At 53.8% G+C, this 16,612-nt stretch overlaps 1 protein-coding gene across 1 annotated transcript in view; it reads left to right on the forward strand.

Moving 5' to 3' along the window:
• The window catches only part of ANXA11 (annexin A11), a 41,682-nt gene that overhangs the window by 23,809 nt on the left and 1,261 nt on the right, over positions 1–16,612 (forward strand). Inside the window, exons 2-14 of the mRNA XM_019749493.2 lie at positions 573–635; positions 2,772–2,884; positions 3,873–4,265; positions 5,584–5,671; positions 5,919–6,013; positions 6,786–6,899; positions 8,711–8,801; positions 9,206–9,285; positions 9,428–9,484; positions 11,601–11,694; positions 14,064–14,159; positions 15,186–15,244; positions 15,452–15,574. Coding sequence (XP_019605052.2) covers positions 581–635; positions 2,772–2,884; positions 3,873–4,265; positions 5,584–5,671; positions 5,919–6,013; positions 6,786–6,899; positions 8,711–8,801; positions 9,206–9,285; positions 9,428–9,484; positions 11,601–11,694; positions 14,064–14,159; positions 15,186–15,244; positions 15,452–15,574 — 1,458 coding nt within the window. The 5' untranslated portion in view covers positions 573–580. The remainder of the gene's footprint in view (positions 1–572; positions 636–2,771; positions 2,885–3,872; positions 4,266–5,583; positions 5,672–5,918; positions 6,014–6,785; positions 6,900–8,710; positions 8,802–9,205; positions 9,286–9,427; positions 9,485–11,600; positions 11,695–14,063; positions 14,160–15,185; positions 15,245–15,451; positions 15,575–16,612) is intronic.

Raw genomic sequence — 16,612 nt, forward strand, 5'->3', positions numbered from 1 at the left:
TTTCGGAGAACAGTGATTCCATTTCAGGATCCCTCACTGGATGAACCAGACGTTGGGGAATGAAAAGTGTAGCCTGGAGTTGATCCAGTCTGGGGGCCTCTGTGAGAATTTTGGGTCTACAGGTTGGGCACAGGGAGACGGGGGCTCTGGTCCCCTGTTGGATGGATGGTGGTAAGGACACTGGAAGATAAAGACAAACAGACCTGGATCTCTGAGAATGAAGCAGTGTGCTCTCTCCTGAAGCAAGAGAACAGCTCTACACATAAGCAGCCCTCCTTGTCAGGAGAGGTGGGAGGGAAGCTTGGGTGAAAGGGGTTTTCACGGCAACCCACTGCTCAAGGATGGTGAATCTGTCGTGTTGGGTGTGGATGTGAGTCTGGCCCTGAAGACAGTTGCTATTTCTAGCTGGAGGCTCTGGCAGGTAGAGGGTAAACTAAACGGGTTGCCACAATCTAGCCTGATGCAGCTTGTCCTGCAGGGGCCTGGCTTATGGGTGTTGCTGTTTACCCAAGAAGTTGCTGGTAAGGCTGGTAAGGCTGGCAGAGCCTGAGTGGCATTCCTCTTCCTTACAGATCTAACCATGAGCTACCCAGGCTACCCCCCGCCCGCAGGCGGCTACCCACCAGCTGCACCAGGTAAGAGGGTCTGAGGGGTGGCGGAGGGGATGCCCTCTCTGCTCCGTGTCCAGGAGTGGAGGGGAGGAATAAGAGTGCTTTCCAGTCATTTCCTCATTCCCATAATCCTCAACAGTGCAGTGGTGGGGCAGAGTGGGCTGGAGGAGAGCATGGACCGTGAGGCCTGGAGAGGCCTGGGTTGGAAGCTGCCTCTGGAAGCCCAGGACTGGGTCTCTGACTTACTAGCTATAGCAGTGGGCAAGTGCCTTCTCTTCTCTGGCTCAGTTTTCTTTGCGAACGGATTCAGGGATCGTTTCCTCACTGGGCTGTCCTGAATATTAAGATAGCCAGGTAAAGCCTCTGGCACCGTGTCCTCAAAGCACTGTTAGGTGACTTGTCACTTCTCCTACCCTGTGCTCAGGTTGCATGGTTTGCAACAGCAGGGTTCCCCTGCCGAGGGAGGAAGTGGAGGCAATCACTAAGGGTCAAATGTTCCTGTTTCTGTGACTACTGTGTTTCCCCGAAAATAAGACCTAGCCGGACCATCAGCTCTAATGCGTCTTTTGGAGCAAAAATTAATATAAGATCCGGTCTAATATAATATAATATAATATAATATAATATAATATAATATAATTAATATAATATAGTATTGGGTATAATATAATACCAGGTCTTATATTAATTTTTGCTCCAAAAGATGCATTAGAGCTGATGGTCCAGCTAGGTCTTACTTTCGGGGAAACAGTACCAGAGACTAGGGGCCAATACCACGAGGCTGCACCAGCTGGTGTGATCAGAACCTGGCCCGGCCACAGTGCTGCTCTTTGCACTAAGTCACCTTCTCTGGCCTCGGCTCTTCCTGGTTCCTGAATTGAGATTTGGTCCCCAGGGTAGGAAAGGAAACATGAGGGCTTCTGGGACAAGGGGGAGAGAAGAGACAGTTCCAGGCTGGTCATCCTGAGGTTGCCAGAGCTGCGCTGCCCATTGCCCCACAAGACCCCTGGGTACATTCATTTCCCTAGAGCTGAGGTCCGTGAGTCTGGGCACAGAGTGCCCTGCAGGCCATTTGGACCCACCTTCCCATTCAACAGCTGAAGGACAGGCCTGGAGGTCGGAGGCAGCTCAGCCAGTGTCTCATGGCTTATTGGGTTGAGCTGGGCCATTTTGTGCTGAACAAGCCCTAGCCCAGATCTGCCAGCACTGGCCTCAATCCCCTCTCTCTAGTAGGAATTCTGCCATCCATATCCTACCGTTGCCACCTCTGTCAGCACCTGAGCAGCAAGAGAGGGAGCAGGCAGGTGATTCCAGGAAGACTGTCCTGAGTGCCTTGGAGCCCCAGAGCTGAGAAGCCACACTTGTGGCTTCCAGGGCCTTTTTACTGCTTAGAACAGAAATGTACCTAACAGGCCAGCGGCCCGAATGATGACCGATGACACTAGCTGTCATGTTGCTTGTCACAATGACAGCTGTAACATAGGAGCTGATCAGCCACCCAGCTAAGCCCTGCATGTGCATTTCCTCTCAGTCCGCAATTTGAGGCAAACACTAATTATTATCTCCTCTGCTGAGAGGACACTGAACTAGCATGGTGAGTGCCTTGCCCCAGGGCTCATACCCTGGCTCTGCTGGTATCAGAGCTGGGGCTTTTCACTGCTGTTCCCCTTCTGCCCCCCTTACAAGGACGATGTCTGTTTTCTGTGACCCAGCCCATCTCCCTCTATCCTCCCATCCTGCTTCTCCCTGCCTCTTACACACCTGTGATAGCAAACAGGCTCCCCCTACCCCCCACCACCATGCTTTTGCATCTCCCTGATCCTCGGTGCTCCCTGAGCTCACCGTTGTCATGGGCTCAGCACAGGGCCCTGAAATGACCTGTCCCTGTGTCACACTCCCGCCCCACAGTGGTGAGCCCCCGAAGACAGGTCTCCCCTTGGCCCTCTTGCTGCCTCCGTAGCCCACAAAGGCTCCCTCTTCTCTTTCTCTGGCAACAGGATTGGATTAGATTTTCTTGCCTGGGTGTTTTCCCTGTGGCCTGCAGCGCTGTCCCCGAGCCCTGCTTGGCCTCCCCTCCTAACTACCTGGGAGCTTGCGTCTCTGCCTTTTTCTGTTGGGGGGGCCAACTGTGAAAGCTAACGGGCTTGGTGTTGCTTTCAGGTGGTGGTCCCTGGGGAGGTGCTGGCTATCCCACGCCCAGCATGCCCCCCATTGGGCTGGATAACGTGGCCAACTACGCAGGGCAGTTCAACCAGGACTACCTCTCGGGAATGGTGAGTCCACCCTCCCGCTGGCTTCCCCTGGGCCCACCCCCTTGGCCAGAGGGATAAAGGCTGCTGGTATCAGAGGTGTCCGTGTATGTGTTACCTGTGAGTGCTAAGTGTGTTGAGGGGCTTCTTAGGATGCATGGGTTTTCTTCAGGGCTCCCACCTCCTGTCTCTCTCTGCATTTTGATTTGCCCAGCTATGAAATCAGGGAAGGGGAATGCATTGGACTGCACGGTCTCTCAGGTCCCTTTCGGCTCTGGGGAATTGGGTAGGGGTGGTGCCTACACAGAATGTGTGTTGAGCACCTTCTGTGTGAGCTCAGCGTGTGGTCAGCAGGGAGGTGAGAGCGGGTACGTGCGTGCGCATGTACCGTGTATACGTGTCCACATGTATGTCTGTATTTGTGTGTGTGTCCGTATGAATAGCTGTTCTTCAGGTTGGGCCTGGGAGTGGGTGATGTACCATGGACAGACAATGCTACTTATGTTGATTTGCTTTTAAAATAGTATGTTTTTGTAATCTGGAAACAAATGTATGCTCAATGTACACAGTACGGCCAGTAGGCCATCTAATTTGTTTCACACCCATTCTGGGCACTGGGATATGTGAGTAAAACAAATCACAGTCTCATCCCTTGAGTACTTATCTCCACTGGGAAGAGACAGCGGTCACCATAAGTAAACCGTGTGGAGTTAGAGCAAGTGTGTGGGCTTTGGGCGCAGGAGCAGGTCAGGGGCTGAGCAGCACAGGAGGAGGGCATGTGGGATAGTGTCAAGGTGCTCAGACGCTGCCTGAGCTCTGCGTGCAGGTCCTGGGCGCCCGCTGCAGGGCTCGGAGGGAATGAAGACGGAAAAGGCTCCCTCTTCTCTTCCTCTGGCAGCGGGATTGGGTTAGACTTTCTCGCCTGGGTGTTTTCCATGTCGTCTGCAGTGCTGTCCTGGGGGCCCTGCTTGGTGTCCTCGTTAGTCTTAGGCTCTGCTTTCTGGACTTTCAGGCGGCCAACATGTCTGGGACGTTCGGAGGAGCCAACATGCCAAACCTGTACCCTGGGGCCGCCGGGGGCGGTTACCCTCCAATGCCCCCTGGGGGTTTTGGGCAGCCGCCTTCCACCCAGCAGCCCGTTCCTCCATATGGAATGTACCCATCCCCTGGCGGAAACCCACCCTCTGGGATGCCTTCATACCCACCATACCCAGGGGCCCCTGTGCCAGGCCAGCCCATGCCACCTCCTGGACAGCAGCCCCCAGGGGCCTACCCTGGGCAGCCACCAATGACCTACCCTGGTCAGCCCTCAATGCCCCCTCCTGGACAGCAGCAACAGCCGGTGCCAAGTTACCCAGGATATCAAGGGTCCGGGACCGTCACCCCTGCCGTGCCCCCATCCCAGGTGAGTGCCAGCCCTGCAGTTCCCTCAATCCTGGTCCTTCCCCAAAGGTCCAAGACACATGACCGAGTGTCCTCTGCTAGCAAGGTCAGGGAAGGTGTGGAGGGACAGGGCAGGGCTCAGTCCTCCAGCCATAACTTCTTGCTTTAACAGTGTCGCTTTCTCACAGACTCCCAGCCCTGGTGTGTATCCCTGAAGACCTAGGGAGCTGCCCTGTCTCTCCCAGTTTGGTTAGACGATCTCTGAGAGTTGGGTCTGAGTGTCCTGGGGTGTTCTTTATTCCTCTGTCATTTACCGTCTAGGCTCTGTGTTCTGTAAGAACTGCGCAGGCCACTGGGCCCAAGGCTTCCTGCCCAATGGTTCTCAGTCTTCAATCCCTGGATGCTCCCTCCCAGGCTGGCTTCAGAGGATTTGTAAAACCTCCTTTGGGTAGAGAAGATAGTTTGCAGTTCCCTCAGTGCTGCTCTTGGCTCCTTTTGGAGAGCAGTTCATGTTTGCAGAACCTAGAATTCATTGCCATGGTTACATAGCCAAGCCAGCCAAGCACAGGGCTAGTGGTATGTGCTTGATGACTATTCTTGGACAGAGGGTCCCCTCTCCTCCCGGCCCCGACACCTGCCCTGCTCTCCATCCTCCCTCCCTGCCTCACCTCATCTTCTCTGAGCTTATCTCCTTAACTCTGTTAAAATCAGTTTGTATTAGCTCTAGAAGATAATCCACCAGGAGACTGGCTAGTAAGCAAAATTCAAGTTTGCCAAGGAGCACAGCTGTCAGTGTCAGGAAGAAGTAAGGCCGGCAAACAGGTTGCAGAGTCTAGGAAGCAGTGCTAGGAAACCAGTGCTGGTCTCGGAGGTAGTCTAGCTGCATGTACCATCGTGAAAGTGGGACACCTATATCCCCCAGAGGGAGCACCGTTTTCTGATTTGCACCACGGTGCCCTGTGGACTAGCCAGCTACTGTTAGGAAGACCTCACGTGTGCTGTGGTGGTGAGGCATTGAGGAGAAGCCTGTGGCCCCGGCACCTTAAGCAGGGACCCGGGCCAGCCCTGGAGGACCTGGGAGTAGGGCAGATTTTCAGCATCAGGACTCAGCTATAGGTGGGCTCCTAGCCATGGGAGCCAGGCAGAAGCTTCAGTGCTAGGACATGGGGACAGATAAGAGTCACGTTAGATCCCCTTAATGTAGAGTCCTCCGTGCTGATGATGGAGAATTCCTTCAGGTACCCCAGCTTTTAGAGCAGAGGTCATTCCCAGAACCTGGGGTGGAACAGTCTCACATCTGGGAGATGCCGAATCTCACCTAAGTCTGTTTGTCCAAGCAGTTTGGAACGCGAGGCACCATCACAGATGCTCCTGGCTTTGACCCCTTGCGAGACGCTGAGGTCCTGCGAAAGGCCATGAAAGGCTTTGGTGAGAGTCCCTGGAGGCTTAAGTGCTAACCACCCCACCCCCATACCCAGGGTGGTTACCCAGCAGCTCTGTGGGCTGGGGTCGCTGGGTGGAGGCAACCTGGCCCCCGTGGCGGTGGACCAGAAGGTGGATGTGAGGTGCAGTTGGGGCACCCAGGAGAATGGGAGGACCCACACCCGGGGAGTCTCCAGCTGCAGAACATCCCCACAAACCCAGCTCTGCCCACTCCCACCTCTTCTTCCTCTAGGGACTGACGAGCAGGCCATCATCGACTGCCTAGGAAGTCGTTCCAACAAGCAGCGGCAGCAGATCCTTCTGTCCTTCAAGACAGCTTACGGGAAGGTGAGTGAGTGAGTGAGTGAGTGTGTGTGTGTGTGTGTGTGTGTGTGTAACACACGCGTAGGGAGGGTGCACGGGGAGGCCCGATCCTTCCTGAATCGAAGCACATCCTCCAACACAGCACTACTCACCCCTGCTTTTCCTTGGGGCCAAGTGGGCCTACATGGCCTGGATTAGATGGTGCTGCCCATTTAGCCAGCGGCCTCTCGGCTGATGACACCTAGGGGTGAAGGATGCTCTGAGGGAGAAATCCCAGAGTCCTTAGGGTAGTGAGGTTTGCTGAGAGGTGCCCAGAGATCTGGGTTCCCGCCCTGACTCTGCCACCACTCCCGGGACCCTGAGCAAGTCATTTCCCCTCCACCCACCCCCGACCTGTGTTGCCCCCTGGGAACCCTGGCTGTGGTCCCTGCCCTCTTAACACGCACGCTGGGAGGTTCAGCTGGTAGAAGGGCTTTGAAGGAAAAGGCTTTGAGTAATGATCAAATGCAAGGGGGACATATTTCGAGCTTTTGGGATTTTGAATCTTAGAAAGGTAAAAACTGGGTAAATATTGAATCGGCTAGCTTCTAGCCCGGTGCTTCTCCAACATTAATGTGCCACGGACCCTGTGGGGGTGGGTTCCAATGCAGACTCCGATTCTGCAGGTCTGGGCTGGGGCCTGAGATTTGGCTTTTCTGCTGACGCTCCCATCCTCAGATCCGGGATATTGTCCCTGTTAGTCACCTTCTAGTGAGTCTCAACATAGGGCTTTTTGTTTCTTTGAACATCCAATCAGGATTTGATCAAAGATCTGAAATCTGAACTGTCAGGAAACTTTGAGAAGACAATCTTGGCTATGATGAAGACTCCAGTCCTCTTTGACGTTTATGAGATAAAGGAAGCCATCAAGGTTTGTTTGTGTGTGTGCGTGTGTGTGTTTACACGTGTGGGCATACAGCCAGGGGAAGGCCAGGGCCGCATGGTGTGTCTTAGCTCACTCGCTAGCGACTGTTGCCACTGCGGCCCTAGGACCCCCTCAGGCTGGAGTCCAAGTGCTATATATAGAAAGGGGGACTTTCGGTGACTTTTGCAAGAGGCAGATGAGGTGTCATTCACTGTCAGGCAACATCTAAGTCTCTCCCTGTCTTAAAAGCATGGTGGGAGCTGGGGTTGTAGAGGAAGCTAGTGGTGCAGTGACAAGGAGGGGTGCGAGGCGTGGGTGGGGCCATCCTCATTCATTGGGACACTGCCGCTAGCAGAACACCCTCGGGGACTATAAGCAGAACAAAGTGGAGAATCGGTTATGAGGATAGAAATGAGCAGCCTGTCCCTTTACCTATCGGCCGTAGAAGAGACCAGCTGCCCCTGAGTCCAGATGCTGAATAGGGGCAGGTTCGGATGGGCTTAGTCTGGTTCTCTATCTCCCCCCACCCAGTCCCCCAGTGATGACCAAGCGAAGGGTCCGCTACATTCCACACGCCCCTGTGGCTCCCAGGACGCACAGCAGCTCTCCTGTGGGTGGGGAGGCAGCTCCCACAGAAGGGGGTCCTGTGCATCAAGCAGGGGCTTCAGAAGGAATCTGACCTTCCTCAGGCCTGATGGACACGACAGCTTTCCCTGCCCCCAGGAAGAGAGGCAGGGCATTCAGTGTGGGAGGGAGAGAGGCCTCCATTGAAACACACTACAAGCTTTCTCCTACAGAGGGGGGTCCGGAGGCAGTTGGGGAGGGCACCTGGGGGTGGCTCCCAGACCTCTGTCCAGTCCCCGCCGCCAGCCATTCATGGGGTGGTGGCAGTTGTGGGGAGCTGGAAACAACACAGGTTTGAGGCCAGCTGTCACTGACTAGCTGTGTGGCCGCGAGCATCTGTAAAATGGGAATGTGGTTGCTCTCGTGTGATGTGTGGTGAGCACTGAGCCAGGAGGCTGACGGAAGCACTTTGTCAACTCAAATAAGTCACAGTAATCATAAAAGAGCTAACTCTGTGTTGTGCTTTCTGTGTGACAAGCACTGTTCTAAGTGCCTAAGTGCTTGACTTACGTAACTCATTCAGTCCTTGCAACTTCCCTATGAACTAGGTATTAGGATCACTTCCACTTTATTATGGACAAGGAATCTGAGGCACAGAGAGGTTAAGTAACATGCCAGAGACACACAGCTAGCCAGAAGCAGAGCCAAGCTTCAACCGACATAGAAACTGGGCTAGTGACCTTGTCCCCCTCCTCCTCACTGTCCCTGATGTGGTCATCCCTCACTCTCATTGCTGCCTTTTCTGACATGTCTCAAGAAGCTCCACATTCCACTCTAAGACTCGTTTTTCCACATGTCCACTCTGGCTTTAAACCCATTTTTTCAGTTGTTTCTCATCTCATTCTTGGAATAAAACAGTTCTGGGTTCACATCTCCGCCCACAGTTTACTGTGTGGCCTTGGACAAGTCACTGTACCTCTCTGGTTTTCAGTTTCCTGGTGGGTAGAATGGGGATGAACCTCCCTGTGATCTCTGCTCATCCTCACGTCACTGTCATTGTCTGGTACTTTCCTGGGGCTGTGGGAGGGAGCTTGGCTGCTCGCAGCAGCAGTAGCACCAGGGGCGTGTCTGTGAGTGGCGTCTGTTGTTGGGCATGGGCCCTGGGGGGTAGGGCAGTGGCATGGCACCTGTTCTTTGTCCTGGGTGCCAGTGAGGGAGCCGTAACGAGCCTGTGGTCTCTTGTGCTCCCACAGGGGGCTGGCACCGATGAAGCCTGCCTGATTGAGATCCTTGCCTCCCGCAGCAACGAACACATCCGCGAGCTGAGCAGAGCCTACAAAACAGGTTAGGCGGCCTGAGGCCCTCGACCCTCTGCAGATCCCTGTGTGTTCCGGGCTTGGCTGCACCCTCTCCCAGGGCCTCTATTCCTTCTGGCATTCTTACCACCTCATCTTCTGCCCCAACTAGCACATGGGGCTTTGATCCAAGACCCAGCCCTGCCTCTGTTTGCACACAGGTCAGGACTCAGGGAAGGGAGGGCTAAGAGAACATCTTGGGTGTGGTTTGGGCCAAGACTGACCAGAAGCCAGATCAACCCGAAGGTCACAGCCCCTCCTGAATCTCCAGTTATGTGGCCCTGGAGAGCCCTGTGGGCCACCTTGCTCCTCGTGCCCAAGATCCCAGGCCCTTCTCTTGCTAGTGCCCTATGTCTGTGGGGCTACAAGGTGGGCCTTTACTGTGTCCCTCAGAATTCAAAAAGACGCTGGAGGACGCCATTCGAAGCGACACATCAGGGCACTTTCAGCGGCTCCTCATCTCTCTTTCTCAGGTACCTTTCCCATGACCGCTCAGAGCTCAGGGCTGGAGGGGGTGGGGGATGGGTGGGGATCTGAGCCAGGAGGAAAAGGAGCAGGGAGGGGGTGGTACAGCTCCACAGAGTGACCCTGACTACACAGCCTGCTTCCTTTCAGGGAAACAGGGATGAAAGCTCAAATGTGGACATGTCGCTCGTCCAGAGAGATGTCCAGGTGAGTGAGATGGCCAGACCAGGCACCCCACCTAGGCTTCCTAAGCTGGGGTGGGGATGGAGGGGGCCCTTTTCTTGCTTCCCAAGGGAAGAGCTGTGGGAGGAAACAGAACCAGTAAGGAGTGGGTTCTAGATGCTGTGACTTTCAGACAGTCTCTGCTGCGTATCAACTGTGTGGCCTTGAGCAGGTCACCTAGCCTCTCTGCGCTCCGGTTTCCCCACCTGGAAGAGGGAACACAGGAGATAAGAAATATCACAGCAGTTGGTAGGTCACAGTTATGGATGTGGGACTTCACGTGACTTGGTATTTACCCTGTTTGGTTGCATATACCATTATGTTTGCAGATGGACAGAATTCACACTTGCCTGTGAAACTTTTGATGGTTTGAGCCTGGAAACCAGCCATCCCATTAGTTGTGCAGCCTTAGAATTCTGCCCTTGTCCCCGGCCTGGTGTAAACTTCTGACAAAAGGGGAAAAAGTCACCATTTCTTCTCTTTGTCCAGGCATCTGAGTACCTGTCTAGAGGAGTGTGGGTTTCCCGCTAATGGATTCAGACCACGGCAGTTCTGGCTGGAGAGATCGATGTCTTCCTGGTGGGGTGGAGCTGGCCATACCTCTCTCCCTTTTCACGGCTCCTGCCACCACCGGCAGGGCATTGCCCAGGAATTGCCCGTGGTCTCCTTACCTCGCCTGTCTGCCAGGTTGAAGAGGACCTCTGTAGACTGCTCTCATGTTAGGACTAGAAGAGAGCCACCCTTATGGTCTGGTCCATTTGCTTTCCAGATGGGGAAACTGAGGCTCAGAAAGGCTGAGCACTGTACCCAGAGATACGTGGAGGCAGAGCCCAGACTTCTGGCTTTGTTCTCTGTGCAGGCAGCATGGACCCCCTGGTCCCAGACACCCTCCTGCAGGGTTGGCCTTAACACCTCCCTGCCTCGAGACATCCATTCTCATTTCCAGATTCATGGCTCGACACCTTCAAAGCTCTTGGGCTCTGGCTTGGGCCCCATTGGGAGTTTTCCTGTTCTTATTTTCCATATAGGCTATTTCCCAGCTGAGGCAGAAAGTGCCTCAGTTTCAAGGTCTCATGTCTGCTGCTCTGCCTTCTTTGTTCTGGACCGGCTCCGGTCTTACCTTGACAGTAGGGTCTTTGAGCCCCTGACGGCCACCCTCCTCCCCTGCGTATCAGTGGCTTTAGCTCCAACAGCTGTTCCCTGATGCTGGAAGGCACTTTCAAGCCACCTCGTGCAGGGGTTGCAAATTGGTAAATATTTTGGGCTCACACTTTCAAAAGCTTAACAGGCAAGTGCAAATTCTGCCCATTTTGCAAACATAATGGCATATGCAACCAAACACTGGGAAAACACCTATCACGTGAAACCCCGCATCTGTAACTGATTTATAAATTGTTGTAGTAGTATTGTCTCACATGTTCCTTCTTATACATAGGGAAGCTGATTTTATAGATTGGGAAACTTGACATAGAAATCCATTTCTGGCTCCTCATGACACATGGATGTGGCACCTGTGAGCCTGCATTCCCCTGTCATTGTTCCCAGCTTGTGCTGAGACGGAAACGGCCCTCCCTCTCTGTGTCAGCTTTGGTCCCCACCACTCTCTGGCCTTATAACTGGCCTGTTTCCCTTGGGTTACTCAGCGGCCCCTTTGGGCTTTCAGTTTTGTGACCCCAAATCTAATCCAACCTTTACATTGTAGAGATGAGGAAATGAGGCTCACAGAGAGAGCCAGTGGCCTGTCTAGAGTCCCAGGGCAGGTTGGCCACAGAGCTAGGACTCAAGCCCAGGACTCTGGTTCCATTCTTTCCTTTGTGCTGCTGCTCCCTATGTTGGGGTAAAGCTGTTCCTTGCCCATGCTGGGCCTCAGTTCTGCTCCTGAGTGCTCCCCGCCTTAGAATCCTCTGTGTTGCTTAGAGAGGGATGTGTGGACGGTATCTGGTTCCACACAGTGAGTGAAACACAGCGGAAGCACTGCTCCCATTTCCTTTCCCTCGACCTGTAGGGCCCGGAGTCTCTGCCTAGCTCTCATAGGTGATCTGGGCATGGTGTCTGGGGTGAGGCCTGCATTGCACATCCGTCTTCCCCTCTGTCTGTTCAGGAGCTGTACGCAGCTGGCGAGAACCGCCTGGGAACAGACGAATCCAAGTTCAATGCAATCCTGTGCTCCCGTAGCCGGGCCCACCTGGTGGCAGGTAAGGCAGTCCCAGGCCTCCCTGGGGCCAGGTAATGACGGAAGACAAGATGTGGTGGGGAAACAGATTGTAGGAACACTTGGTGGTTCCTTGCTGCATGGGGCTTTCACTTCCTTAAGAGAGCCTCCTGGTGGTGACTTAAAATATTAGCGGGTTTCCTGCATTTCTGCATCCAGTTCCGGAGGAAGCAAAGCAAGAGGTGAGGACATGGCCGCCGGCTGTTGGCTGGTATCTTTATGTGCTAGAATGTGGGCTATTAGACTTGCGAGAACCCTCAAGAGCACCTAAGCCAATGTTTTCCAAAGTGTGGCATAAAAATCATAAACACAATTAATAATGCTGAGTAACATTTATTCACTCATTCAACATATATAAATGGAGCTCCTGCATGTGCCAGGTCATGGAGCAGGTGTGGGAAGCAGTGGGGAGCAGCACTACACAATCTGTTCTGATGGGACTCACCTTCTTGTTCAGGGCGACAGGCAGTAAACAAAAACTAACTAAACTGCACCAGATGGCAAGTCATTTAGAGAAAAATAACTGTTAGAAATGGGAGTGATGGGGTTGGGGCGGTGCTTGAGGCAGTACTCCCGGCGGTGATGACATTTGGGTTAAAAACATGAAGGAACTGCAGGTGCAGAGGCCCTGAGCAGGGGGCTCCCAGCGCGACCGAGAAGCAGTGAAAGGGCGTCGGTGAGGCTGGAGCAGGTGGAGTGAGTGAGAGTGGTCAGGTCAGAGATGGCAGGAGGCCCGGCTGACAACTACGTCGACCTAATGAGGTTTTTATCCTGAGTAAAACAGGAAGCCATCAAAGGGTCTGAGTGGAGGAGGGATGTGATTTGACTTCGGTTTTGCAAATTCACTGGCTGTTGTGTCGAGAAGAGTGAAGGGGTTGATGGCAGAGCAGGACGCCCATTAGGAGGCTGCTGCCGTATCCAGAGGAGACGTGGTGGCTGGGACCAGGGGGCAGGCGCAGGTGGTAAAAGGGGTGAGAGTCTGGCCTTGTGTGACGCATTGGACGTGGAGTGTGAGAGGACGCCGTCAAGGATATGACGCAAGCATTTCTTCCAGCTAAGCCGGTGGAGGAATGAGATTGGGAAGCTGTGGACAAAGCAGGTTTCAGGAGGGCAGGGACTGGGAGCCGTGGGCTAGAGATAAGCAGGTCGGCATGTGGGTTTCTGAGTCTGGAGGCCAGGAGAGCTCTGGCTAGAGATGGACATTTGGGAGCTATGAATGCTTTGAGGGTGTTTGAGGCTCTGGGATGGCAAGAGCATTGTAATGGAGCATGAGTGAACATATTTTCATCTGAGTCATTTATTTTAATGGGTGCAGAACATATAAGTAGCACGTGAAACCCTGGTTTCACAAACGTTATTACTTAGAAGAAAAGAGGAGCTGACCTGAAGTTGAGTAATGAAAGGATACAGGCATAGCAAAAAGCACAGCACTGGTAAGCAAACGTCAGAAGTTTGGAGAACAGTGATAGGAACTGAGACCCAGGCTGGGGGAGAGGACATTTGTATCCAGGGTCAGAGCTCGAGTTACGACCCAGGACTCCATGGTGCTACCTGCGTCCCTGGGAACCTACAGTCACTTCCAGTGGGTGCTCCGCTCATCCTGTGTTAGCTGGGGGGCGGGAGGGGTGTTAGCTCACAGTCAGATTGAGAAAGACAAGACCGACGCATGGAACAATGGGGAGGGAATGGTGTAGACTGGAGAAGAGAGGGATCACTGTTGTGTGAGGATGGGGGATGAGGCACGATTTGGGTAAGCAGTCTGGTGAGGGCGTCCTGGGAAGAGGACCGCATGCGCAGGCCTGTGGTGCACGTGACCTGTGGGTGAAGCCCCTGGCTGACTTGAGAGCTGGGCAGGCACGGTCCGGGTGGCCGTCCAGGTGCCAGGAGCAGAGTGGGAGAGGCGGGCTTGAGAAGGGGCAGGGGCCTCCTCACCATGTGGCCTACGTTGGTTTGCTCTGGCTGCTGTAATAAAACCACAGGCTGGGTGACTTTAACAGGAATTGATTTTCTCATGGTTCCGAAAGCTGGAAGTCCAAGATCAAGGTGTCAGCAGGTTTGGTTGCTTCTGAGGCCTCTCTTTGGCTTGTGGACGGCCACCTTCTTGCTGCGTCTTCATGTGGTCTTTCCTCCGCGTGCACATCCCTGGTGTTCCCTTCTGTGTCCAAATTTCTTATAAGGACACCAGTCAGATTGGCTTAGCGCACACAGTAAGGGCCTTATCTCTTTACAGGTAATTAGGTATCTCCAAATTTTGTTCCATTCCGAGGTACTGGGGGCTAGGACTTCAACATGTGAATTAGGAGGGAACCAGTTCAGGCCATACATAACATGTCCCTTCTCTCTTCCCACTAGTTTTCAATGAGTATCAGCGAATGACAGGCCGAGACATTGAGAAGAGCATCTGTCGGGAGATGTCCGGAGACCTGGAGCAAGGCATGCTGGCCGTGGGTAGGTGTCTCGGGCCTGCCTTGCCTGCCCGCCTGCCGGCCAGGGACTGGCAAGCATTGTAAGCTTTCACAGTGCCCATCATACTCTGGTAGAGGGGCAGTGCACGAAAGAAACTCAGGAGCCAAGATTGCTAAATCCAGCATGCCTGAATGGTGGAAAGTCATACTGCTTCCCGGATCACCACGTAGTTGTACCCCCAGAGGTTCTGGAGGTGTCTTGTTTCTATTTCTTGTTTCTATTTCAAGTGCAGCTCTGGGAGGGGAGCTGCAGTGTGGGCATTAGTGGGAGAGCAACCGACTGCTGTGCTGGAGGAGATGACTCATATCCTACCATGTTTCCTCTAAAAATACCTCCCTGCAGGCAGTTGTCAGATGTTTGTGATGGAAACACGTGGTTGCAACAGCAACACATGCCCTTGCTAAAGCAAAGCTGGCCTAGCTCCCGGGACGATGGGGTGCTTCTCCTGGTGTCCATGCCCTGCCCTTTAAAAACGGGCCTGACAGGCTCCAGGTCCTGCCTCCTGTGAGGGGCTGGCCCCTCTTTACAGTCACTTGGGAAAATCATGGTTTGCCGTCTTTTGCTATGCTTTTCTTGGAGCTCTCTGATGGGGCAGATGGTGACTCCTCCTCGTTTCCCTGTGTGCCCCCATGGTAGGTTTCACGGCCTGAGAACACTAGGGATACATTCGTCCCCCTTGGCCATGCTTTCTCCAGGAGGCTCACAGCATGTCCAGTTTGCCCCTTCCCGCCTGAGCAATGTCACTGCCCCGGTGCTTCTGTGCACAGCTCCTTTCACCATGTTGGTTGCCAGGAAGGAGGTTGGGTTGGTGTCCAGGCTCTGCATGTTTCTGTTCCAAAGAGCTGGAGCCAAGACCAGGGATACTTGAGCTTGGAGGAGAAGGGGGAGAGGGAGATGGCTGCAGTGATGGGTTAGACCACCGGCTCCTAAGAGAAGAGGACACTGTACTCTGTGCCCTCTCGACTGACAGTTTCCGGCAGATCGAGTTATGCTGTTTCTCTCTTCTAGTGAAATGTCTCAAGAATACCCCTGCTTTCTTTGCTGAAAGGCTCAACAAAGCCATGAGGGTACGTAACTTCCATATGCAGAGTCTGGGTGGGAGGTGTCTCAGCCCCCCCTGTGACTGGGACCAAGGGCTCAGGGCAGGAGGCATGGGGAGAGCCACACCTCAGCAAAGAGGTCGGGGGCCCACGGGCAGGAGGGGACCAGAGTGTCTGGGGATGGTGGGGTGGTGAGGAGGTCCCTTGCTCACACCCTTGGTGGCCTCTCTTCAGGGAGCAGGAACGAAGGACCGGACCCTGATTCGTATCATGGTGTCTCGCAGTGAGACTGACCTGCTAGACATCAGAATGGAGTATAAGCGGCTGTATGGCAAGTCACTGTACCACGACATCACGGTACGGGCCTCGAGGGGGAACTGGGCTGCCTCGGGGTGTCCCAGTCGCCTGGGGACCTCCCTGGCCACCCCCACTGTCCCCTTTACGTCTCCTTCAGAACTCCCACAGCTTGGCCTCTGCAGCTCATGAGCATCTTGTTTATGGGCCTTGTACTTTCTCTCTTCACCTTAAACTTGTTTATCCATTTGCCCCTAAACCTATTGCACACTCCTTGGGACCCTCCACCCTGGGTCCCCAGCATCCAGCACACCTGCTGCTCGGTGGATGGATGGGGAGGGAGTTCCAAACATTGGAGTCAGAGAAAACTCAGGACCTTCCCTACCTGGGTGCCGGCCTTCAGAGTCCCACCACCCTGTGATTCTGTTACTGTCACTGTCACTGAGACTCATGTCCCAAGGTTCCCTGGAGTGCAGCTCCTCTCACTATGAGTCACATCTTTCTCTCAGCTTGCTTATGGCGGTGGCAGTGAGGGAGGCTGTTCAGAGTGACAGATCTAGGAACAGGTCATGCTGTGGGGAGTCCAGTTTTGGCTTTTCTGCTTACTTGCTGTGTGATCTCAAGCAGCTTTCTTAACACACTGAACCCCATCCTTAAGACAGTTATAATCATAGTTCGCTCAGGAGGGTTGAGTCTTGAGCAAGGCGGTCCGTGTAAAGCATATTGAGTGATGTGTGTTAAGTGTCTGACAAGCACCCGCTACTCTTTTTTATCATTGTGTACCAGAGCCAGTCTGGCAAAATGTATTCCTATGTGGGTGGTCTGACGGTTAAATTCTGAACTCAGATGAACCTTGCAGCCAAAGTCAGCATGACCACGTTCTGGTTTCAGACTTACCAGCATTTGATGTTGGGCATGTCACTGAGAGAGGCTAACCTCCATTTCCCTGGCTATAAAAGTAATGCTGTCGGTAGCAGACATTTAGTAATTAGTCACAAAGTATCTTCTGTCTGCCAGGGGGCAGTGGGCATCTGGAAGAAGCTAGAGGCCTTGCCCTCAGGAAGGGAATGACTAGAGAGAAATTAGCTAAGCGAGGCCTGG

This window comes from Rhinolophus sinicus, linkage group LG07, assembly GCF_036562045.2.
Source record: "Rhinolophus sinicus isolate RSC01 linkage group LG07, ASM3656204v1, whole genome shotgun sequence".
In the NCBI taxonomy this organism is placed as follows: domain Eukaryota; kingdom Metazoa; phylum Chordata; class Mammalia; order Chiroptera; family Rhinolophidae; genus Rhinolophus; species Rhinolophus sinicus.